We start from the raw sequence: 17,987 nt of genomic DNA, 5'->3' as shown, positions 1-17,987 counted from the left end.
ATTCAATTTATGATAGCCAGTGGGACAACCACTCCTTTTTTTATTTTTTTTATGGGGGGTGGGGGAAGAAGAATTACTTTATACTATTCCAGGTATTCCTTAAAGAGGTAGGGTTTCAAATGTTTCCGGAAGGTGGTCAGTGACTCCGCTGTCCTGGCGTCGTGGCCATGATCACTCTATAAAGTAATGTCAACATAATATTTTACCAACAGTAGGGCGTGTAGTTTCATTTGTGATTCACCTGCACTTCATATGTTGGAAAGCGAAACTGACCGCAAACAGGAACTGGTCTGGGCCCATTTCAAGAGCACTTCACGGAATTCCCCAACACTGATCTGCATAGACGAGGACTGTAACAGAGCGAATCATTACTGTTAACCAGACAAGGACTACTGAAATACGTTTATTTAAAAGTTTTATGTAATCTGCAAATGGGGACCGAAATCCCATGAAAAATATTAAGACGTCCATCAAAGGTAAGCAATTTTATTGAACTATGTAGAATAAAAATGTATCACATATGACCACCCTATTTCGACTAGTAAATACAACACTGGATCAGATGTAATGTCAGTCACTGCTTGATTTAGACACTTGGGGAACAGTTCAAATCGTATTCCTTGTTTCAAAATTGGCACTGCTTGTCTTCGTGAGAGGTATTGGCATGTTAAAATCACCGACCTGTCTGTTTAAGCGACTAGCGCACAGCTCAGACATCCATACATGCCACCAGACGTCTTCGCAGTCCCCAAGTCCAGAACAGACAACGGGAAACGCACAGTACTACATAGAGCCATGACTATATGGAACTCAGTCAAGCAATAAAATCAGATTTAAAAAACGGATGAAACTACACTTTATGGATCAGCGCGGATTGTGACGAGACAAACACATGATAACACACGTACTCTATACAAATTGTAATATTGTTATTTTGCTGTATTATTGATTTTGTATAGCAGATATGTTATGGTAGTGTGTAATAATGTGTTGTGTTATGTATTGTTTTATTGTATGTAATTGTGATTGGACACTTAGGAAGAGTAGCTGCAGATCCGGAATAAAATACAAATACAAATTATTCACTATTCATTTGCATCATTCCACGACTGTCCTAAAACACTGACATTTTGGGGTGAAATATTCACCTTTGGTTTCGAGGGATCCACATTTATTTCGATAGATATACTGACTGTTACAATCAATGTATAATTTATTCACTGTAGCCAAGTGACGTAATTTCAGTAGAAATGAAACCTATACCATTTCCACGTAAAAAAAAAAAACGTCATATTTGTCTATCCACTAGATGGCGTACGGCATCCACCACAGTATACAATAATCATGCATCAATATTAAGTTTGCCTCTGTTTTGGAATGAGTTTTAACAAATTGATCAATTCCATTGTTATAAACATTCAATATGTGTTATGCTGGGTTTCATTTCTTGTCCTAGAGGACCAATAGTAGTTCAGCCTGAATGGAAAACCCAAACAGGGGCAGGAGATGGAGAGGTAGAGGAGCCAACCATGTCGATCACAGAATAGGTAAGGAGATGTATTTTTTGTTTTGTATTAAGTAAGACATGATTGGTATTTCCTCCATTAGATTGACATAGATTTCCCTGTTATTTGCCCCTCAGGTGCTGAGGCTGGTCAGAGAGAAGAGGAAGGGATAGCCAACCGAGGGAGAGGGGGAAGAGGTAGGGGGGCCAGGGGAGAGAGGAGAGGTGTTAATAGGGGTAACCTAAGGGAGGATAGGAGAGAGCGAGATGACAGGGCAGGAGAAGGGGAGGGTGCAAGGGGTTGGGGGGGAAGAGGAGGAGGAGAAAGAGTGGGAGGCAGAGGAGGAGAGAGAGGGAGAGGCAGAGGAGAAGTGAGAGGAGGAGGCAGAGGAGGAGAGAGAGGGGGAGGTAGAGGCAGAGGAGAAGTGAGAGGGGGAGGTAGAGGAAGAGGTGGAGAGAGAGGGAGAGGAAGATCTGCAGATGGTGGCGCCCCTCAGGCTCATCCAATGGGGTACAGAACGTTGGAGGAGCTCTCAGGGAAAGACCCTTCAGAAATAGCCATCACTCTGGCCTCCAGTTATGGACTGCAAGCTCTCCTCGACGAGAGAGAGATGCGACAGGACCTCGTTCAGCTCCTCTGCCAAGTCCTGTGCAAGGCCTTCTTGTCCAAAACTGACCGCCGAACCTTACAGCACTTGGCTGGCTTAATCAAGCATTCTGGATTCCTCCGAACCATCCTGCCCCATTATGTGATGGGAATGGGGTCCGAGTTCGACCTCACTCGCCGGGAACAGTACCCCCAGCACTTGGACAACATCATGACCCTTCTCTCTGAGGTGCTCAGGATATTCCCAGCTAGCTCGATCCAGGCCGTGTCCATGATAGTGGCCCTCTTCAGACCAGTCATCAACAGCCTGCGAGCCGTGGGGGTGGATGTCCTGGAGCAGACGGAGGAGAGCCTGGAGAGGATCCAGGACCTGGTGGAGCACCTCCAGGAGAGAGCCAGGGAGGGCACCCTGAAGTCGGACAACTACTCCTTCATCACCCCCCAGGAGGACGCCCCACCTGGGGAGGCCGACTTCAGGGCCCTGCCCATCTACCCAACCCCAGAGGAGATCCACCAGGAACAGAATCCCTTCCTCAGGCCCAACATCATCTCCAACCGCTATGCCAGTGGACTGATCTACCTGGACACGCACTTCCGGCTCATGCGAGAGGACTTTGTGAGACCTCTTCGAGAGGGCATAAAGCAGCTGCTTCAGAGCCAGCAGGACCTGGGCAATAAAGACATCCCTTTGAGGAAGAGGCGCTTCGATGACATCACAGTGTACTTTGACACGCGACTGGTGGTTCCAATGTGCACCCAGTCTGGTTTGGCCTATAAGGTCCAGTTTGACTCCAAACCTCTTAAGGTCAATCATTTCTATTGAGTATTTGAACAGAAAAATTATAACTTACCAAGACTTGCCAACATTGTGTAGTAGAGTGCATTCAAATATATGTTCATGTTATTCTCTGTCCCGCACAGTTTGTCCGCTGGCAGAACTCCAAGCGGCTGATATACGGCTCCCTGGTCTGCATGTCCTGTGACAACTTTGAAACCTTCCTGTTTGCCACTGTGTCGGACCGGGACCCCAAGGAGCTAGAGAAGGGTTTAGTCCAGATCAGTTTCTCAGCGGAGAGCAGGCGAGCCCTGGCAGGAGTGGAGGCCCACCAGTCCTTCCTCATGGTGGAGACAACCGCCTACTTTGAGGCCTACCGCTACGTCCTCGAAGGGCTGCAGGAGCTGGAAGTAGAGGATCTGCCCTTTCAGAGGTCAGTGTACTGTCTGTCGTTGTTGAATTCAATCATTATTCAGCCCTACGTATGTACTGGCTATCGCACCGGTGTTGTTGATGCTATTTTCTACATTGTAGAATTATAGTGAAGACATCAAAACTATGAAATAACACATATGGAATCATGTAGTAACCAAAAAAGTGTTAAACAAATCAAAATATATTTGATATTCTTCAAATAGCCACCCTTTGCCTTGATGACAGCTTTGCACACTCTTGGCATTCTCTCAAGGTAGTCACCTGGAATGCATTTCAATTAACAGATGTGCCTTCTTAAAAAGTTAATTTGTGGTATTTATTTCCTTCTTAATGCGTTTGAGCCAATCAGTTGTGTTGTGACAAGGTAGGGGTGGTATAAAGAAGATAGCCCTATTTGGTAAAAGACCAAGTCCAAATTATGGCAAGAACAGCCCAAGTAAGCAAAGAGAAACGACAGTCCATCATTACTTTAAGACATGAAGGTCAGTCAATACAAAACATTTCAAGAACTTTGAAAGTTTCTTCAAGTGCAGTCTCAAAAACCATCAAGCGCTATGATGAAACTGGCTCTCATGAGGACCGCCACAGGAAAGGAAGACCCAGAGTTACCTCTGCTGCAGAGGATAAGTTCATTAGAGTTACCAGCCTCAGAAATTGCAGCCCAAATAAATGCTTCACAGAGTTCAAGTAACAGACACATCTCAACATCAACTGTTCAGAGGAGACTGTGTGAATCAGGCCTTCATGGTCGAATTGCTGCAAAGAAACCACTACTAAAGGATACTAACAAGAAGAAGAGACTTGCTTGGGCCAAGAACAGTGGACATTAGACCGGTGGAAATTTGGTTTGGGATGAGTCGGACCACAGAGTGAAGGAAAAGCAGCCAACAAGTGCTCAGCATATGTGGGAACTCCTTCAAGATTGTTGGAAAAGCATTCCAGGTGAAGCTGGTTGAGAGAATGCCAAGAGTGTGCAAAGCTGTCATCAAGGCAAAGGGTGGCTATTTGAAAAATCTCAAATATATTTTGATTTGTTTAACACTTTTTTTGGTTACTACATGATTCGATATGTGTTATTTCACAGTTTTGATGTCTTCACTATTATTCTACAATGTAGAAAATAGTAAAAATAAATAAAAACCCTTGAATGAGTAGGTGTTCTAAAACTTTTTACCGGTAGTGTACCTCTTCCACCAGCTGCTAGATGATATTTGGCAGACATTTTGTGACAGAACATTTACCGCATATCAATTATTGTAATGAAGAATGAGAACACTGTTATCCAATGGGGGCTGGAGTAACTTTCCGACTAACAAAAATTATATTTTTGATTTGTGACGACATGTAAATTGCAGGTATATAGTGGAATGCAGCTCAGATGTCCACCCTCCTGCTTACCTGCCAAGGGGGGATACGTATGACCTGTCTGCTATTGCGGTGCCTGAGTTCAAGAGCAGCATCAACCGCTTCCACACCCTGGATCCTGATGCCTGGCCCCCCATGGAGCAGCTGGGATTGGACGAGTCCCAGATGAGAGCCCTTCAGCTTGCCCTCACCAAGGAGCTGGCCATCATCCAGGGACCCCCAGGCACAGGTAGAATACATATTGAAAAAAATCATACATATTGAATTAGATCATGTTAATGTACATGTAAAATTTCTAGGCCAAAAGTTTAACATTTGTATGCCAAGTTGCTTCATGTATAGGCTTTAGTGGACCTGCAGGAGGGTAACACTTTTGGACATTCGTTTTCTCTCCTTACTCATAATCTCAGGGAAGACCTACACAGGACTAAAGATCGCCCAAGCTCTTTTGACCAATCAGGAGGTGTGGAAAGGTGTCTTTGGCACCTCCCCATTGCTGGTGGTTTGTTACACCAACCACGCTCTGGACCAGTTCCTGGAAGGTAGGCCTCCTGCTTCCCCACATATTGAACTATGGATGGACAGTATATGAATGCATGATTGTCCCCCACTACTTTTGCTTCTTGAATTCAGTTATTTTCGACTTCAAGCCACTCTTGAAATATGCCAGATGTACCATCATTTGTGTTTGACCAAATATAATTCTGAAGGGCACTTTTGTCATCGTATGTATCAGCAGCTTTTTCATTTGTTTAACATTGTGCACCATAGGTATCCACAAGTTATTTTGTTTAACATTCTGCACCATAGGTATCCACAAGTTCATTTGTTTAACATTGTGCACCATAGGTATCCACAAGTTCATTTGTTTAACATTGTGCACTATAGGTATCCACAAGTTCATTTGTTTAACATTGTGCACCATAGGTATCCACAAGTTCATTTGTTTAACATTGTGCACCATAGGTATCCACAAGTTCATTTGTTTAACATTGTGCACTATAGGTATCCACAAGTTCATTTGTTTAACATTCTGCACCATAGGTATCCACACGTTCATTTGTTTAACATTGTGCACCATAGGTATCCACAAGTTCATTTGTTTAACATTGTGCACCATAGGTATCCACAAGTTCATTTGTTTAACATTGTGCACCATAGGTATCCACAAGTTTTTACCAGACGGTATTGTAAGAGTGGGTGGGCGAAGCAACAGTGAGGACCTGAAGCGTTTCACTCTGAGGGAGCTGAAAAGGTCCCATGACTTCCGCCGCCACCTACCGCAACATCTTCGCCGAGCCAACAGTGAGGTGAGAGTTAGTGTTGGAAACCTGAAAGTTATGCTAAAATTCGAGAAATAGTCTTCAAAAGTAAATTGTAAATGAGCACTCCTATTGAAGTCAATGTAGCTCAGTTTCCGTTTGTGTCAGGAATGTAACAGCCAGGTTGGCTATCTTTTGGGGAAATAGTCTTTTAGGGAAATAAAACCACATGCTGATGCTCAGAATATTGTTTCCCCTCAGATCTATGATGCACTGCGGACAGAAGAGACTAAGATCCAGACTCAGTCTGTTCAGCTGGAGTGCAGTCTGCGGGGCATTCTAAGGGAGCAGTTCCTCCAGCGGTTCATCTCAGAGGAACACTGGGAAAGCCTGTCCCTCCAGCCTGTGAGTCGTTGATACTACTGTAAAAGATAAAGATATATTAGTAGATTATTAGCCGTCTGTCCGACTGATACAATTACCACTATCAGACCGGTGACTACTGCTATGACTATAACTAATAGTTCCCCCACCTCTGCTACTTGTAGAACTATGTTGATGTCAGATAGGATAACTACAATGAGTACGTCAACCCCTGCTGCTTATACAAGGCTTAGGATTCACGTTAACAAAGTAGGTCTGACATTTCCAGAAAAGCTTTATGATACGATGTTGATCTGTAATGATCTGCCATTGGCCAGAGAGGAGACAATACTTACTCTTAATGTGTACTTTTCCTCTCAGGCCCTGGATGGTTTTCACAGCTATGGTGGGAAGAAGCCCTCTCTGATAATGGAGTGGCTGGGGTTAGGTTCCACTGCCTTCCAGCAGAGGACACCACATCCTCAAAATGGCAATGCAGGTGAGAAGCCACTGCAGTACCACAGAAAGCAGACATAGGGCTGGAACAATTATTGTATAATCTTGTAAATGACAGTTATGGACAATAACCGTGAATTATAAAACAATGATTGTCATAATCTTCTTAATACATTCATTTCAGGAGAAGTGGGGCTTCAACTTTATATTCAAGTAGATATTGTTTACCCAATAGCAGTTTTACATTTTTACTTGAAGTGGGTAAAGTTGGTAATCATTTTACGAGCAGAACGGCATGGTCGGGAGGAGAAGATTCATTCCAAAAGTTCGAAGCGGTCAAAACATTAGTTTTTGAGACAGGGGTGTCCCCAAAGCTGTGTTGTATTCATTAGGTACAATGTGTTGTAACTTGTTTTCGAAGATACATTATGATGCGTTACAAGCTCCATTTGTTTTCAACAATGTTAATAATAACCATGCATTACAATTAATCGTTACCCCAAAATTCCATAATCGTCACAGTAGACAAGACACAACATGATCAGAAATAACAAATGGAACAGGTGCAGAGCAAATCAAATTTTGTCACATGCGCCTAATACAACAGGTGTAGACTTCAGTTGAACAGTGTTTCCTCCGACACATTGGTGCAGCTGGCTTCCAGGTTAAGCGGGCGGGTGTTAAGAAGCGTGGTTTGGCGGGTCATGTTTCGGAGGACGCATGACTCGACCTTCGCCTCCCGAGCCCGTTGGGGAGTTGCAGCGATGAGACAAGATCGAAATTGTCTAACACATTTTCACCTCTCTATTTTGTGATAGATGGGGAAATGGAGGAAGCTGAGGACGAAGAGGACGACCTGATCGACATAGCGGAGGAGGCAGACCTGATCCAGGCGGAACGCTACGTAGAAGTCTCAGACATGCATCATAGTCGTGATGATGATCGAAGGAAGATGGAGGAGACGGTCAGGGATATGGCAGAACTGATGCTGGCCATGAACATGGAGAACACTGAGATACAGGCAGAGCAGAGTGAAGAAGGCTGGGAGGTGAGAACTACAACTAGCCTTGATCCAAACTAATTGGTTAACAATATAGCTAAAACACATTGCATCATACATCATATGTGAATCACAAACTAATTTAGCTGCTTATTGATTTAAAATGACAACCTCCTGCTTCATATTCACAGTATTTAGCTTAGGAGTATGGTAGAAAGACAGGTGCTGAGTTAAAGGTGTAGTTAACGTTATTTTAAAAGTCTGCCGTGTCTCTCTCTATGTTCACAGATGCAGCGGGTGCAGAAGAGGAAGATGAAACATCGTATCAGGAGAGAGCTGGGCAGCAGCTCAGCCATGAGTGAGGATGAGGAGGATATTATTCTGGATGTGTGGACTCTCAGTCTGGCAGACAGATGGAGACTGTACCGGTAATACTCCCTCTCATCACCTAGGCAACGCCAGACTGCGAGAGCGTATATATTCCCATTGCGCATAATTTTGTAAACTAATTACATAGAAAATGTATCTCAAAAGATGCATGCACTGAACCCCTCACCTCAAAGGCAACTTTTGCTCTACAAGTTTCTGTCACCCTGGCAACGTAACTGTGCTTAGCTTGTGCAAAGTGCACAGTCGTCATGACCACACAAACCACACAGGTGTGCGATTGGCTGTGCCACCTTAAGTGACGCATGTTTTGATCTGACTGGGGAAAAGACCAGTGCAAGGCTCAGTTGTGTGCCAGCCAAAAAGCAATCTGGGATTATGCAATAAATACAAAACAATTGTCACAGCTCCAGTGTGTTGGATTGACTCAGTAAATCAAAGAAGTAATACAGGATTCTGCTCTACGCATTATCAACGAATCTCAGATATTCAGTATTTGATTGTGACAGGGTTATGTCAGGTAAACACAGCTGTTCTATAGGAAGTATGTTATTCTTATGACCTACGTATGTAGACTCTATTAGTGGCCTTGCCGTCAAATGCTACCCAATGACCTCATCATTGAATCCAAGATGGCGTAGCAGTGCGGTCGTGTTCTTTGTTGTGTGTCTGTGTAAATAGCCTGTTTTTTGTATTTTTTGGTATTTTTCGTACATATTTCCCTATCACACTTTTCATCCTTCTACAAAATATACTTTCCTGCAACCCGCCTCACTCAATGTGGAACGGATTCTATTATTGACTTACCTTTTATCTAGAATCTCCAATTGAAACTAGCTAGCCAGCTAACTAGCTACTTGCTATTAGCCACCGTTAGCGGTTTTCACCCAGAACATCGGATTTTCTGCCGGAATAACTGAATCACTGGACATTTACACCGGATCGCAACTAGCTAGCCGCAACCAAATGGATGTTGCTGTTGGCTAATCACCACTGCCCCCGAAGCAAGCACCAGTTAGCCTTGAGCTAGCCTCGAGCCAGGCCCATATCCCGGCTATCTACCTCTCTGTCTACCGGACGGGAGTAGCCAGCTAACTAGCTACTTGCTATTAGCCACCGTTAGCGGTTTTTCACCATTGTCCGTGGCCTGCACTGCCTACCAGCCAGCTCTAGCCTGGACTATTATCGGCCAGTCTGCACTGTCTGCACAGCGCGTTATCGACCCAGAACATATCGTTTTTTCACTGTAGATCCCCCAGCCCAGCTCAACCTGCCTTAGATAGCTCCTTTGTCCCACCCCCCATACACGCGGAGACCGACTCAATCGGTGCCTACAGTGATGCTATCTCTTTCATCATTACCCAACGCTTAGGTTTACCTCCACTGTACTCATATCCTTCCATATCCTTGTCTGTACATAATGCCATGAATCTATTCTACAACGCCCGGAAATCTGCCCCTTTTTTCTCTGTACCCAACGCACTAGAAGACCAGTACTTAAAGGCTTTAGCTGTATCCTTATTCTACTCCTCCTCTGTTCCTCTGGTGAGGTAGAGGTTAACCCCTGTAGCCCCCAGTATCACTCCTACTCCCCAGGCGCTATCATTTGTTGACTTCTGTAACCGTAAAAGCCTTGGTTTCTTGCACATTAACATCCGAAGCCTCCTCCCTAAGTTTGAGTTATTCACTGCGTTAGCACACTCCGCCAACCCTGATGTTCTAGCAGTGTCTGAATCCTGGTTTAGGAAGGCCACCAAAAATTCAGAAATGTCCATCCCCAACTACAACATTTTACGTCTCGATAGAACTGCCAAAGGGGGTGGGGTTGCAATCTACTGTAGAGATAGCCTGCAGAGCGCTATCGTACTATCCAGGTCTGTGCCCAAACAGTTTGAGCTTCTACTTCTTAAACTCCACCTTTCCAGAAATAAGTCTCTCACTGTTGCCACTTGCTACAGACCTCCCTCAGCCCCCAGCTGTGCCCTGGACACCATATGTGAACTGATTGCCCCCCATCTATCCTCAGAGTTCGTACTGCTTGGTGACCTAAACTGGGATATGCTTAACACCCCGGCCAATCTACAATCTAAACTAGATGCCCTCAATCTCACACAAATTATCAATGAACCTAGCAGGTTTAACCCAAAATCTGTAAACATGGGCACCCTCATAGATATCATCCTGACAAATGTACCCTCTAAATACACCTCTGCTGTCTTCAACCAGGATCTCAGCGATCACTGCCTTATGCCTTATTGCCTGTGTCCGTAATGGGTCAGTGGTCAAATGACCACCCCTCATCACTGTCAAACGCTCCCTAAAACACTTTAGCGAGCTGGCCTTTCTAATTGACCTGGCTGGGGTATCCTGGATGGATATTGACCTCATTCTGTCAGTAGAGGATGCCTGGTTGTTCTTTAAAAGTGCTTTCCTCTCAATCTTAAATAAGCATGCCCCATTCAAAAAATTCAGAACTAAGAACAGATATAGCCCCTGGTTCTCCTCAGACTTGACTGCCCTTGACCAGCACAAAAACATCCTGTGGCGCACTGCATTAGCATCGAACAGCCCCCGCGATATGCAACTTTTCAGGGAAATCAGGAACCAATATACAAAGGAAAGGCTAGCTTTTTCAAACAGACATTTGCATCCTGTAGCACTAACTCCAAAAAGTTTTGGGACACTGTAAATTCCATGGAAAATAAGAGCACCTCCTTCCAACTGCCCACTGCACTGAGGCTAGGAAACACTGTCACCACTGATAAATCTACAATAATCGAGAATTTCAACAAGCATTTTGCTACGGCTGGCCATGCTTTCCACCTGGCTACCACTACCCCGGCCACCAGCTCTGCACACTCCGCTGCAACTTGCCCCCCCGCTTCTCCTTCACACAAATTCAGACAGCTGATGTTCTGAAAGAGCTGAAAAATCTGGACCCCTACAAATCAGCTGGGCTAAACAATCTGGACCCTTTCTTTCTAAAATTAGCCGCCGAAATTGTCGCAACCCCTATTTCTAGCCTGTTCAACCTCTCTTTCGTAATGCCTGAGATCCCCAGAGATTGGAAAGCTGCCGCGGTCATCTCCTTCTTCAAAGGGGGTGACACTCTAGATCCAAACTGTTACAGACCTATATCCATCCTGCCCTGCCTTTCGAAAGTATTTGAAAGCCAAGTTAACAAACAGATCACCGACCATTTCGAATCCCACCGTACCTTCTCCACTATGCAATCCGGTTTCCGAGCTGGTCATGGGTGCACCTCAGCCACGCTCAAGGTCCTAAACGATATTATAACCGCAATCGATAAAAGACAGTACTGCGCAGCCATCTTCATCGACCTGGCCAAGGCTTTCGACTCTGTCAACCACCGCATTCTTATTGGCAGACTAAAAATCCTTGGTTTCTCTAATGACTGCCTCGCCTGGTTCACCAACTACTTCTCAGATAGAGTTCAATGTGTCAAATCGGAGGGCCTGTTGTCTGGACCTCTGGCCGTCTCTATGGGGGTGCCACAGGGTTCAATTCTCGGGCCGACTCTATTCTCTGTGTATATCAATTCTCTGCTGGTGACGCTCGGATCCACCTCAATGCGGACGACACCATTTTGTATACATCTGGCCCTTCATTGGACACTGTGTTAACAAACCTCCAAATGAGCTACAACGCCATACAACACCTCCAACTGCTCTTAAACACTAATAAAACCAAATGCATGCTCTTCAACCGAACGCTGTTTGCACCCGCCCACCCGACTAGAATCACTACTCTCGGCGGGTCTGACCTAGTGTATGTGGACAACTACAAATACCTAGGTGTCTGGTTAGACTGTAAACTCTCCTTCCAGACTCACATTAAGCATCTCCAATCAAAAGTTAGATCTAGAATTGGCTTCCTATTTCGCAACAAAGCCTCCTTCACTCATGCTGCCAAACATGCCCTCGTAAAACTGACTATCCTACCGATCCTTGACTTCGGCGATGTCATTTACAAAATAGCCTCCAACACTCTACTCAGCAAATTGGATGTAGTCTATCAAAGTGCCATCTGTTTTGTCACCAAAGCCCCATATACTACCCACCATTGTGACCTGTACGCTCTTGTTGGCTGGCCCTCACTACATATTCGTCGCCAAACCTACTGGCTCCAGGTCATCTATAAATCACTGCTAGGCAAATCCCTGTCTTACCTTAGCTCACTGGTCACCATAGCAACACCCACCCGTAGTCTGCGCTCCAGCAGGTATATCTCACTGGTCATCCCCAAAGCCAACACCTCCTTTGGCCGCCATTCCTTCCAGTTCTCTGCTGCCAATGACTGGAACGAACTGCAAAAATCTCTGAAGCTGGAGACCCTTATCTCCCTCACTAACTTTAAGCGTCAGTTGTCAGAGCAGCTAACCAATCACTGCACCTGTACACAGCCGTTCTGAAATTAGCCCACCCAACTACCTTATCTCCATATTGTTATTTATTTTGCTCATTTGCACCCCAGTATCTCTATTTGCACATCATCTTTTGCACATCTATCATTCCAGTGTTAATACGAAATTGTAACTATTTTGCACTATGGCCTATTTATTGCCTTACCTCCATAACTTACTACATTCGCACACACTGTATATATATATTTTCTGTTGTATTTTTGACTTTATGTTTTGTTTACCCCATATGTAACTCTGTGTTGTTGTTTTTATCGCACTGCTTTGCTTTATCTTGGCCAGGTCGCAGTTGTAAATGAGAACTTGTTCTCAACTGGCTTACCTGGTTAATTATAGGTGAAATAAAAAAATCATAAAAACATCTGATGCTGCTCTGTGTCCGCAGGTTATGGGTGGGGCGTTATCGGACGGAGCTGCGTATGCGAGCCCAGCAGGCAGAGCAGGACTATCAGGACGCTGCCGAGCGTCTGGCTGAGATTCGTCTCCGTGAGGACTTATGTGTCCTGAAGGACGCCAAGGTCATCGGCATGACGACCACGGGGGCTGCTAGATGCCGCAAAGCTTTGCAGGAAGTGCGCCCCTGCCTGGTGATCGTGGAAGAGGCGGCGGAGGTACTGGAGGCCCACACCATCACCACTCTGAGCCAGGCCTGCCAGCACCTCATTCTCATTGGAGACCACCAACAGGTACTGGACACTCATTGGTCAGGTCAACTTCCCCACTGTTATTCCGCAAAATCCAGGGATTGAATTGGACATGAAAATTGCTCCTAATGTAAAATTGACTTGAAAATTGCTCCTAATGTAAAATTGACTTGAAAATTGCTCCTAATGTAAACTGGGCATTTGTCTATTGAAAGTCCATGATCATTTTCATTTCTTAATTGTCTGGGATTTAAATGCAATCAACGTCCAACTCTGCTTGGGGCTAAACAGAGAGTTCACCCAGCACACCCAGCTATAAGGTCTTACGTAACTTGACTTGTTCCTCTTAGCTCTGAGTGAAAAGCTAAGGCACTCTGGGAATATCACGTCTTTTACTCAGTTCAATATAATCCACTTTATTCAAGGCTGGTATTCTTTAGATGTGCACTTTACTTTCGTGTAGGTGGATCACACTTTCGATGAGAAAAAAACGTTTTGGCTTTGAAGTGCTATTAATCAAACGTTAGTGGTTGAATTCTAACACAGTCAGGCAGAAACTGAGCACAATAACTCACATTATTTGAGAATGTTTTGTATCTTTCCCACACCCCCTCCCACACACATTCTTACCCTGTCCCCTAAATAAAGCAGACACACATTAACAACTGAAAAGAAGCAGGAAAACAAGATAGGATAGCAAAACTGAGAGAGTTTATTTGCATATACTGTATACTCTTTATTTAACTTTATTACATTTATTTGACAGGGACAATGAACATGAATCAACATTTCTGTAAATGTGATTTAGTCAAACGGCAAATTTTCATCTTTAGTGGGCAGCTGCTGAAAATTCTGTTCTCCTCAACTCTATTTTATCTGTTGTTGTTGTTGTCCTCTCTTGGGGTTCAGTGGTACTTATAGGGGTACTTATATAGCTCATTGTGTCCCTAGCTCCGGCCCAGTGCAACAGTGTTCGAACTGGCCAAGAACTTCAATCTTGAAGTGTCCATGTTTGAGAGGCTGGTCAGGATGGACTTTCCGTACGTCAGACTTAACTTCCAGGTACGTGTGGGGAATCTGAAGGGAAAGTGTACTGTATATGGATAAACCAATTACCCTTGTTCTTCATTGTCCATTGACCCATCCTCTCACTCTGGGTCTATCCCGCACAGCATCGCATGAGGCCAGACATTGCTCGCCTCCTCGTCCCACACATCTACTCTGAGCTAGAGAACCACCCCTCAGTGATGGACTATGAGAATGTTAAGGTTAGTGAATGCATTCAGATACTTTTGACATAGTAGTTTCCCTCCTAGCAGGAGTACATTAAAGTGTACTGTAGCTCAATCGGCAGAACATGGCGCTTGTAACGCCAGGGTAGTGGGTTCGATCCCCGGGACCACCCATACGTAAAAATGTATGCACACATGACTGTAAGTCGCTTTGGATAAAAGCGTCTGTCTGCTAAATGGCATTATTATTATTATTATTATTACTGAATATCAATCAATTTCACCATGTGGTCAATTCAATATACCATTAATAAAGCATAATACACCGTCCATGTGTAAGCTTTAGAAGTTAGTTGCGGTCCAATAACCGTTGTATTCACCTCCCTGTTGTCTTGCAGGGTCTTCTCTCCAACATGTTCTTTGTGGAGCATAACTACCTTGAGGAGGAGATCAGGGATGGAAAGAGTCGCCAGAACCAGCACGAGGCCCTCTTCGTGGTAGCGCTGTGTCGCTACCTCCTGTTACAGGACTACCAGCCGTCCCAGATCACCATCCTCACCACTTATACTGGCCAACTCCACTGTCTGCGCAAACTCATGCCAGCCAAAGAGTTCAATGGGGTCAAAGTTCATGTTGTTGACAAATACCAAGGAGAAGAGAATGATATTGTCCTGCTGTCGCTGGTTCGAAGTAACAAAGAGGGGAAGGTGGGCTTCTTGAACATCCCCAACCGCGTCTGTGTGGCCCTGTCACGGGCTAAGAAGGGTCTCTACTGCATTGGAAACATGGCCATGTTGGGAAAGGTCAAGCTTTGGAGCAACATCCTGCACACGCTGCGAGAGAAAGACCAAGTGGGCCCTGCCCTGACCCTGTGCTGCCAGAACCACCCTGAGCGACACATTAAAGCGTCCTGCGGAGACGACTTCAAACATGCTCCTGAGGGAGGCTGCAACCTGCCCTGCGAGTTCCGCTTGAACTGTGGTCACGTGTGCTCCAGTGCCTGCCACCCGTACGACCAAGAGCACAAAAAGTACACATGTAACAAGAAGTGCCAGAAGGTCCTCTGTGAGCTGGGGCATCGATGCCAACTTCAGTGCTACAGGAAGTGCCCTACCGACTGCCTTAAGCGGGTAGAGAAGATCGTACCGCGGTGCCAACACAAGCAGATGGTGCCCTGTCACCAGGCTCCAGAGCTGTTTGTGTGCCAGGAGCCCTGTCAGAAGAAGTTGGTGTGTGGGCATCTATGTGCCACGGTGTGTGGGGAGTCCTGCACCACTACCTGCATGGCAACAGTCACCCTGGAGCTCAAGTGTGGACACAAGCAAAAAGGTCCCTGTCATTATAAGATATCTACAGTACAGCCGGACTGCAGGGCACCATGCAAACAGATTCTGAAGTGTGGCCACCCCTGTACTGGTTCCTGCCAGAGGTGCCACCAGGGCCGCTTCCACTTGGGCTGTTTTCACCGATGTGAGCAGCTCCTAGTCTGCTCCCACAAGTGTCGGGAGCCCTGTACACGTGACTGCCCTCCCTGTCGAATTCCCTGTGAGAATCGCTGCATCCATAGTGCCTGTAAGAAGCCCTGCGGCCAGCCCTGTGCCCCCTGCATAGAGCCCTGTGCCTGGCAGTGCCCTCACCAGGGCTGCAGCAAGCTCTGCCATGAGCCTTGTGACCGTCCACCATGCACCCAACCCTGCACCAAAACCTTGCAGTGTGGGCACCCCTGCATCGGCCTGTGTGGAGACCCCTGCCCCAACAAGTGCCGTGTTTGCCACCGCGAGGATGTAACAGAGATCTTCTTTGGTACGGAGGACGATGCTGAGGCCTGCTTTATTCAGCTGGAGGACTGCGGACACTTCTTTGAGTCCACATCCATGGACACGTACATGGGGATGGATGACAACCAGCAGGCTACCCAGGAGCAGCTTGCAGTAAAGTTGAAGGAGTGCCCCAAGTGTCGCACTCCCATCCGCAGGAATCTCCGGTATGGGGCTCACGTCAACCGGAGTCTGGTGGAAATTGAGAAAGTGAAGGAGAAGATTAATGGAGCACAGTCAGATATTGAGGCACAGAAGGCGGTCCTTAAGCAGCAATGGATTGACATGGTGGACCTGCGAAGTTACCTACCGATGGAGTACAAACAGATCAGGGAAAAACTGAGTGCCTCCCACCTCACAGCTAAGGAACTGTGGGTCACGGAAAACAAGATGACCTCCCTTGAGAGAGTCAGCAAGTTGCTGAAGATTAGTAAGCAGCACATGTCAAGTGGGGAAGCTTTCCATTTTGAGGCGAAAGTGGAAGAGTTCCTGAGGTGGCTGATGGATTGTCACCAGAAGTTCTCAGAGCAGCAGGCTTCCGATCTGCAGAGCGAGCTACAGAGGCTGTCCTTTTTGGCCGAGCTCAACGCCCGCTGCAAGATGGCTAACGACACAGGCCGTGGGGTCAAGGTTCAGGCTGAGGTCACAGCCATAAGGAAGGTTCTGGAGAGAATGCAGCCATTCACTCGGCAAGACGAGGACTGGGTAAAGCAGGCACTGAAAGACTTGGATAAAAAGCTACCAAACTCTGGCCTGGGGATCAGTGATGATGAACGACAGATGATACTCTCAGCCATGAAGATGTCTAAAGGCCACTGGTACTCCTGCCCCAATGGTCACGTCTATGCCATCGGAGATTGTGGAGGCGCCATGGAGAGCCGTAACTGCCCAGAGTGCAATGCTACGATTGGTGGAGCAAACCATGCTCTGGCCAGTGGCAACAGAGTGGCATCAGAGATGGATGGGGCACAACATGCTGCGTGGTCCGAAGCTAACAATGTGCAGAACTTTGATCTGATGAACCTTGCTGATTAAAAACATCTGTTTAATTGTGTCTTCATGGCTGATGTGACGGTTATCATAATTTGCACTCCAGAAAGTGTCGCTGTATCAATATATCTTTTTTTATGCTGAAATTACTGTAAATGATTAACTGAATGTGATGAAATGAATCTGCTCTTTGAATATAATATATGTTAGGATTTTTTTTTAGCAGAAGTGATGTTTAATAAAATCACTCCAAAGTACAATACTGTATTCTCAACCCAATGTACAATTATGAATTAAGCAAATGTTTAGGCAGGATTGATGTGTGGTGATGGGCCTCAACGTTTAGACACCTGTGTGTGTTTTTCTAGTCACACCAATAGATGGCAGCAGTGTATTGTTAATTTAACAAAGAGTTGGCTTGACATGTGCAATACATTTTTCTCTAATAAATCGTATCTGAGATGATCCCATATATTTGCAAATGGATTTTCTAACACACATTCATACACAATTGTGATTCAGCTGACTGAGCAACTCAAAGAAATTAATATAATATGATAAAGGGGCTGAAAAACAGCACAAACTGTAAACGTAACTAATATACACAAATATATTTTTTGTGGGGATAAACCGAAACTCCACTTTGTGTCTTTGACATTGCCCATTTATTTAAATTAGCATAGGTCTACTTTATGTATCAGTTGAATAC

General features: G+C 45.4%; 1 protein-coding gene across 1 annotated transcript; it reads left to right on the top strand.

Annotated features, from left to right (window-relative positions):
- The first annotated feature begins 113 nt into the window (after window positions 1–113).
- znfx1 (zinc finger, NFX1-type containing 1) lies at window positions 114–17,748 on the top strand. The gene is made up of 15 exons (XM_084167322.1): window positions 114–476; window positions 1,457–1,547; window positions 1,643–2,916; window positions 3,033–3,319; window positions 4,677–4,915; window positions 5,097–5,228; window positions 5,848–5,996; window positions 6,210–6,353; window positions 6,693–6,810; window positions 7,586–7,815; window positions 8,056–8,195; window positions 12,981–13,281; window positions 14,191–14,301; window positions 14,412–14,507; window positions 14,870–17,748. The coding sequence occupies exons 2-15, from the start codon at window positions 1,481–1,483 to the stop codon at window positions 17,321–17,323; spliced, it is 5,742 nt and encodes a 1,913-aa protein (XP_084023448.1). The 5' UTR covers window positions 114–476; window positions 1,457–1,480; the 3' UTR covers window positions 17,324–17,748.
- Window positions 17,749–17,987: the final 239 nt, after the last annotated feature.

This window comes from Coregonus lavaretus (assembly GCF_964263955.1).
Source record: "Coregonus lavaretus genome assembly, chromosome: 8".
NCBI classification, from domain to species: domain Eukaryota; kingdom Metazoa; phylum Chordata; class Actinopteri; order Salmoniformes; family Salmonidae; genus Coregonus; species Coregonus lavaretus.
The sequence above is the reverse complement of the archived record's forward strand: the minus strand, read 5'-3'. Positions and strand labels throughout refer to the sequence as shown.